Below are 7,872 nucleotides of genomic sequence, written 5' to 3' on the forward strand. Positions count from 1 at the left end.
ATTTTTAGATACATTTTTGAGTAGTCTTTTATTTTTTTGGAATTTTTAAAAGTCTGCAAAAAATCTCAAATTTATATGTAGGAAATATAGGCATTAGTCATGAGCATGCATGTACAAACAATTGAATTTTTAAAATTATTTTTGACCGAATAACTTGAAAAACAAGTTTTTTTTACCCAAGTTTTTTTGCCGTTTTTAACATAGGCTATATTCTACATAGGCCACTTTTGCTAAAAGTTTAAAAGTGAATATTTTAAAAGTCATTTTACGAACTTTTCAAGCTTTGATTCCCTTTTTTTATTGGAAATTATAACTCGAAAGTTAGAAATAAACACAAGAAATGGCGGAACGAAGTCCGTCGGGTCAGCTAGTAATAGTAATAAAATGAGTTTTCATAATTTTTCCTAATTTTTATTTCAAGATTTCTTAAACTATTTTATGGGAACATTTTCGTTAAAATCATTTAAGTCGTTTACGTGCAAGTCAGAAATCAAGAAAACGGTTTTATAATAGGTAGGTACTGTTAATAACTTATAAAAAATAATTTTCTTATCAAAAAAATGAGCTGTTTTTTAACATTTTAATTTTACGAGTATTTTAAATGATTTTGAAATTTTGTAATTGTGTTAATTCAACATTTTATATGTTCATTATTCAAAAAAAAAAACTTTTTCTGTTGTAGCTTTTTAACCTGACAAACACAAGCTAAAACTAAATAATTGACGAAAAAAATTATAAACTAATGTTTTCATTCGAAAAATTAGAAAAACTTTTATTTTTAAACCACTATTTTCTTGTTTTCCGTACAAAGTATTTAAAATTTTGAATACAAAAATCAGAGAATGTAGAAATACGGGACAATCACGGGACCAATTACAAAATACGTGACAAGCTATAGAAATACTGGACAGTCCCAGGTGAACCGTTACGGATGGTCAGCGTATCTATATGGCTAAGGCCCATTACTGCTTGCTAGCTTTTAGGTGTCACACCCAAATGGGTGACATTCGGTTCGGTCCCCCACCCACAAAGGCACTTATGCACGTGTTTGCTAGTCTGATATACAAAATATTTTCTCCATATAGTACAAACTTAATTTAGAACACTTTTTATGTTATAACACAGACATAAATTAGTAAAAAAAAAAAAAAAACAACAATACTTCTGTCCCAAACATGTCGTCCTATTTAACATCTCTTTCCTTGCTCCAACACAATAATTGGCAATATGCTAATCACCATCCATTAACATATTGCATGAGTATAGGTTGACGTATAAGTTCTTTATTAGAACTCTATACCCATAAACTATTCCCTTATATCTTGATTTCAGCACGAAATTACTCTTCTAACAACATAACTACTAAAGCAGGCAACCATCATAAATCGTTGATATACATTTCCATTTATTAAAGCCTGAGGTATATAAGCTATGACCGACCACACGTCAAGAATCCATTCAATAAATTATACCCGCCGCATGCACGTCATCGCCCTTTTGATGAGGTAAACTATAATGGCAAATGCTGTCTGAGGTCTTCGCCTTTTGAAAAGACCTAATGTGATTAGGCGACTTGCCCAAGTGCATCCAAGTGCATAGTTTAGTGATTCAATTATTAAGTAGCAAATATTTCCATAAGCTCCTCGAGAATTCCTTGGAGCAATAGCCAAAAGCCGGCCAGACATAGAATCAGTCTTCAGTTTAATATCATCGACCAAAGATGTTTAACAGCAATTTATTTTTAATATTCATTCTGAATATTGGTTTGCTATTCATACAAACAAAGAGCGATGACGATACCGCCGCTGTTGTCACCGTCACAGACAGGATCAAAAGTTCTAAAGTGGATGTCTTGGATATAATACCAAAAATTAATAATCAAATGACTGAATTTAATCAAAGTGAAACCAATTTAGTGCCTAATACCACTCAGACAGATTCACATCAAATAATAATAACTCAAAAAGGTTAGATAATATAGTTCTTAGAGTTGATCCAATACCACTGTAAAATATTTATGATTTAAAGGTTAATTTAATTTATTTAAAAACATAAATTTAAGGTCGAGGACATTTTCCCAAACGCAGAAAATTCTTGAAGCATTTATATCCATTTGTGATGGCAGCACTTTTTGCTAAACTAATTGTTGTTCCATTGGTTTTGAAGCTACTTATAGCAACGACTTCGTCAGCTTTTGTTATGAGTAAAATTGCTTTGGTTATATCTGCTTTAATAGCACTCAGCTGGTTGCTTGGAGCGACACGTGAAAGAGCAAAGTTTCAAATTGTTCAATACCCGGGACCAGGACCGAATGGATTGAAAAAAACTTTTGGTGGCTGGAATATTCAGGAGAAATATTCACCATCTAATCCTTATCAATATGGAGGATCATACAATGATTGGACTTATGATGATGCTGTCGCTGAACAGAATGACAATATTAATGACAAAAACTTTTTTCTTTGAAGATGAAAAACTTGGAAATACATATTTTTAAATACATAAAAAGATTTTTTTTAATTAATAAAAAAAATATTATTGTGAAACGTTTGACCATTGGAGATGGAGTTTTTATAATTGAGTGAAATAATTATGTAGTTATAAAGAGTTTAAAAAAGTTGTTTCTTCTTTTGCTGTATTTTTATTTTTTTTTTTTGTTTTTGAAGTGAAAACTTCTTTAGTATCGTAGTGATTTGAAACAAGATGAAACGAAAACGCGATTTGATTTAACTTTAATACGCATGCTGATAACATAACCTTTTATTTGATAGGTATATCACACATAACGTTACGTGCTCTACAAGTTACACAATCTTAAATTAAAAAAAATTTAAAAATACCTCAAAACACCTGTGGAGATCTTTTGGCGATGACCAGCTACCAGTGTAGGAAGTACCGTAATCTCAGTCTGGAAATTCTACATGGTTGACTTTAAAACATTTTAACTTCTCTTGTAAACATCTTTGAAATAAGATTTATGCATCATTATACAAGGTGAAACAATAAGCTTTCACATGGTATAAATTTTTTTATAGGTTGTCAAACAAAAAAATTGATTTAATAGCATGAGAACATAAAAATAAATGTTTTTTTTGCTTTTTGGATGAAATTTCATCGAGTTTAAAAAATTCTAGCTCTTTTTGTAGATGTCTCATAGACTTGATCGATATATATATTTTGAGCTAAGATAATAAGCTTTCAGATGGTGTATTTTTGTAATTTTGTTGTTAGGATTTTAGGTAAAAAATGCATTTAATAGCGTGAGAAGATAAAAATACGTGTTTTTCGCTTTTTTTTTATGGAAATTGATCGAGTTCAAAAAATTTTTTAATTTGATAAATATAACAAGGAAGAATAAAAAATATATTATTTTGGTATTATAATTATATATTATATTGCAAGCTCAAGAGTTTCAATTAAAACATTTAAAAGCAAAAAATTAACAAATAGATTTTTACAAAAAAAATTTTAAAAAAAATTGTATTTTTAAAGACAAAAGAAACGAATTGAAGAGCAAAGGAGAAAAACCAGCACCGATACAATTGAGACCTATATGGCTTTAAAGGACATCAATGGTAGATAACAAATAATCCGCTTATGTTTTTTCTACGAACATTTTATTTAATTGCGCTTTAGAGCCACTTTTCCAATATTTCATTTAAACTTCAGTTACACCTTCTTAAAAAGAAAAAAATATATTTTTAAAATGATATTATTCTTTCAATACATTGCACAGTGGTACCGGTTTCTTAGAAGGGCGATTATGGTTAGACCACAACAAAATATACTTGAATATGTGTGAGAATATATTTTTTTAGCAATAAAAAATGAATTAATTTAAAAACAATTCTTTTATAAAGAAATGTTGTATATATTTAATAACAAAATGTAAAAAGAAACCTTGAATCTACATACAAACAAATGATAAGTTACTTTTTAAAATTATTTATTTTGTTTTTTTTTTTCAATTTCAGTCATAATTTTTATGTTACATTTCAGATTTAAAGCTTGCTTAATATCATATATTTTTATAAAAATTTGTGCAAAAACTTAAGGAAAACATAAAAACTTAAAAAAAAAAAAAAAATTGAAAAAGTTTTAAATATGAGAAATATGGGTAAAATTGAAACAATGAGTGTGAAAGAGTCAGTCGTAGCCCGTCGCACTTATTCGCAGACAGATTCAATTGTTTAAGAAACTACACGTGCTAGAGAAAATTTATGTACATATATGAATCATGTATTTATATTAATGACAACATAGTTAAAAGTTTCGGTAAATTGAGAAGAAAAACAAAAGTATGGAATTTGAACCTGTCCTTTTCTAGTCTGTTTTTTATTGAAAATTTTAAATAAAATAGAATTGTAAACTCTTTAAATAAAGTACATACCTTCAACTTTAAGTTCCATAACAAAAAAAAAACTTTATATAAATAATTTTAACCGAAAAATACACTTAAAAGTTTAAGTTGATTCGGGACCAAAAATAAAGCATTGAAATCCGACTTTTTTCGACAACTTTTCATGGTCGATATGAAAAGTTCCGTTATTTTCTCAAAATGTCTGTTATGCTATCTTAAAGAATAGGCTTTTTATAACAAATATAACGAAAAATGACGTCATTATATTGACATCGATATTTCGGCCTATGGCCTACTACGGAACCACTGTGCATTGTACAATGCACAGTGCAGTATTTTGATCCAAAACGTGGCATAAATCAAATTTTTCAATTTTGCCCCCAAGGATAAAGCTTATGTCCCATAACAGGTAGATAACCAAGCTACTTTTTTAGTGAAGTCTATCTATAAATTAGTCAACCCGGTTCGCAACATCATCATTCGCAACTTGCGTAAACACGAATTTTTTTGCGATTTAAAAAAAATCCTTAACTTAAAAGTGTATGGTATATAAAAAAATTCGTTTTTTTAACATTAGTGTTTTTAAAATAGCGCAACACTCCGCATCATGGTCTTACTTCTAACATATATATTGTTTAACTGCTGTTTATGTAGAACAATCTTGCATTTCAAGAGTTTGCCCCCTCAAAAAAAAAAAAAAAGACCAGTTGAAAAAAACTCCTCAAAAACGATTTTTTATATTATTTAATAGATTTTTATACACACTACCTATTACCTATTCCATTGAATTAAGAAAATTTCTCCAGGGATACTTATAAAAATATGTACCTATATAGAACTAGCTACTTTAATCTGCAATAAAACGTTCGTAAGCGAAGTATTAAAATATTCATAACTTGGTCTTTAGATATAATGCATTCATATAAAAATTAAAAAAAAAATGCAAATACAAATTTGGTACAAATAATAAAAAAAAAAACAGGGTTTCTCGGGAAAAAAGTATATTTTAGTTTTTTTTTTATTTCTTATTAAATTTGATATTTATTAGAATGAAGTCTATAAAAAAACTATCACGTTATTACATAATGATAAAAAAATGTCCATAATATTTCAAAATTTTTTATATAAAATCAATTAAAAAATGCAAACTTTTGTTTTTCTAAATTTCATCTTTAAAACTTGATTTCTCAAAAACTATTCAATGAAACAACTTTAGTCAAAAACAAAATAAAGAACAAAAAACTAAAACTTAGAAAAGTTTTAGCACATGATTGTACGTGCATTTTTTTCTCCCGGCTAAGTGGTTAGTTGGTATGCACTTAAGTAAGTTTAACTGTACCTAGAAAGTGAAAATTTTTCCTTCAAAATATGTTTTTAGTCATTTGGTACCTATTTGATGTGGAAAATGTGACCAAATATTTTTTGCCAGGTTTTAGACCAAAATACCTTACTGTGCATTGTAAACTCCTGATTCGAAAATTCTTATTTTTATATCATTCAAAGAGTACTCAGAAATGTTATTTGTAAGAGATTTTCCCTTGAAATACCTATAATCATAAATGAGTTAATTTTATTGCGAATTTTTGTTATGTTGGTTATTGTTGAAGATACATGAGTACACCGAATTTTTTTGGAAATAAATGGATATTCAATTTTTTTTCTTACTGAATTGATATTTATTTTTTCAATAGAAAAGAGAAAATAAAAGGAACTCTTAGGAAAACGATTGTTTGTTTTGTTTAAAGAAAGCTTAAAATTTTTTTCTAGAAATTCAACTCAAAACAAATATTCAAGGGATAACAAAGAAAGGAACTCTTGTTTAAATATTTGTTCTTATTATTTCGAACCTTAACGTTACTTATATTAAGTTTAAAGATTATTTTTTCAAAAACAGTAATCAAAAATATTTTCTGAATGCGAGCTCGAAGGATTTTACAAATTAAGGAAAAAATGAATCAGAAGGTATAAAATGTGGTTTATGAATCATGCAACGTTTTCAATATTTCATTTGACTACAGTTAAGTAAAAATGAGGGGCATGTATTGTAACCAGGGTTGTAAAAATATCAATTAAAAAAATGCTTTTGAAATAAAAAAAAAAAACTTGTTGTAAACAAAAAAATTTCTATTATAAAAAAAACATTTGTTGCAACTGAAAAATATTTGCATTAAAAAAAATTTTTAGTGCAACTGAAAAATATTTGCATTGAAAAAAATTAATTTGCATTGAAAATAAAATTTTTATTGAAAATAAAAATATTTTGCATTAAAAAAAAAAATTTATAGCAAATAAAAAATTTCCTGCATTGGAAAAAAATTCAATGCAAAATGTGTACGTTAAATATTTTTTTTAAATATTCGTCGAATTTCTTAAAATTTTGACTTTTTGACCATATATTAGCTATTTCAACTATATCATTGAACCTAATGTATGATCAAATATTCAAAACTGTAGGAAATTCGACGAATATTAAAAAAAAAAAATATTTAATGCACACACTTTGCATTAAATTTTTTTTTTTCATTGTAGAAAATTTTTTATTTACAAATAATTTTTTTTTTTTTTACAACCCTGAATGTAACTAACCGAATGGTATATACTATATGTACATTTATGTATGTATTTGGGTATTTTTGCTCTTACGCAACTTCTTAAATACTTATGATAACCGTTAGTACAATTTTTTTCTTAAAATTTTGTTTATAATGTAAACCGAATCAAGTTAAGTAAAAAATTCCAATTTTTTTAAAAGTTTTTTAGAGCACGAATCCTCCTTTTTACTATCTTTATGGTGTATTTGATGCTTTTTGGCTTCAAAAATCATTGCATAGTCATTTCTTGATGAAATTTGGTGTACGCATGAAAACTCGTACATATTTTCCGTTGAAGCTGAAAATGGAATCACGGATTTTTAGCACTTTTGCATATTTTAAATAAAACTTAACAAGGTAACGAAAACTTTTAATGTGATTCTATTAAGGATTGCCAACAATTTTGTTGGAAGCTTAAAATTTTTGTTGTTCACTGTGGTGTATACGTAATATTTTTTTTTTAAGTTACACTTACTTTATGATTGTTCAATCAAACCCAAATTTTACAATGTCAAACCTTGTTCACTGTAGTATCTCGCCGTGGCGCTAATGGACTATGACGCCAGAGGTCTAGGTTCGATTCCCAGCCTACACAAAATAAAAAAATAAAAAGATTTTTTTCAGCTTCCAATTTCTTGCCAAAAATGTCGATGGTTCGGCGGTCAGAAAAAGGTTATTTATAAAAAATTCAATTTTTATTTATGTATACTCTACTGTCCTCCCTAAGTCCGCATCAGTTCATACCCAAGTAGATTACATTCAATTTCTTTGAGCATTGATGCGAAATGCGACAGATTCCATTTAGCGTCATTGCGATGTCGATGTTGGGTATTCGTTGTTACTCCATTACACTGGCTTTGGCCAGTTAAATAATTTTCATTATCTTGCTACAGCCACCGACATCATCGCCGCATGATCATG

General features: G+C 27.8%; 1 protein-coding gene across 1 annotated transcript; it reads left to right on the forward strand.

Annotated features, from left to right (window-relative positions):
- Nucleotides 1-1,515: 1,515 nt before the first annotated feature.
- On the forward strand, nucleotides 1,516-2,466 carry LOC129914956 (uncharacterized). The gene is made up of 4 exons (XM_055994407.1): nucleotides 1,516-1,527; nucleotides 1,583-1,659; nucleotides 1,732-1,967; nucleotides 2,063-2,466. The coding sequence occupies exons 1-4, from the start codon at nucleotides 1,516-1,518 to the stop codon at nucleotides 2,464-2,466; spliced, it is 729 nt and encodes a 242-aa protein (XP_055850382.1).
- Nucleotides 2,467-7,872: the final 5,406 nt, after the last annotated feature.

This window comes from Episyrphus balteatus, chromosome 3 (genome assembly GCF_945859705.1).
Source record: "Episyrphus balteatus chromosome 3, idEpiBalt1.1, whole genome shotgun sequence".
In the NCBI taxonomy this organism is placed as follows: domain Eukaryota; kingdom Metazoa; phylum Arthropoda; class Insecta; order Diptera; family Syrphidae; genus Episyrphus; species Episyrphus balteatus.

Excerpts from the sequence above, each read along its gene's own strand:
- LOC129914956 (XM_055994407.1), top strand. Across the intron at positions 1,660-1,731 it reads CTCCTCGAGAATTCCTTGGA|CAATTTATTTTTAATATTCA; the intron begins GCAATAGCCAAA and ends GATGTTTAACAG. Across the intron at positions 1,968-2,062 it reads AATAATAATAACTCAAAAAG|GTCGAGGACATTTTCCCAAA; the intron begins GTTAGATAATAT and ends CATAAATTTAAG.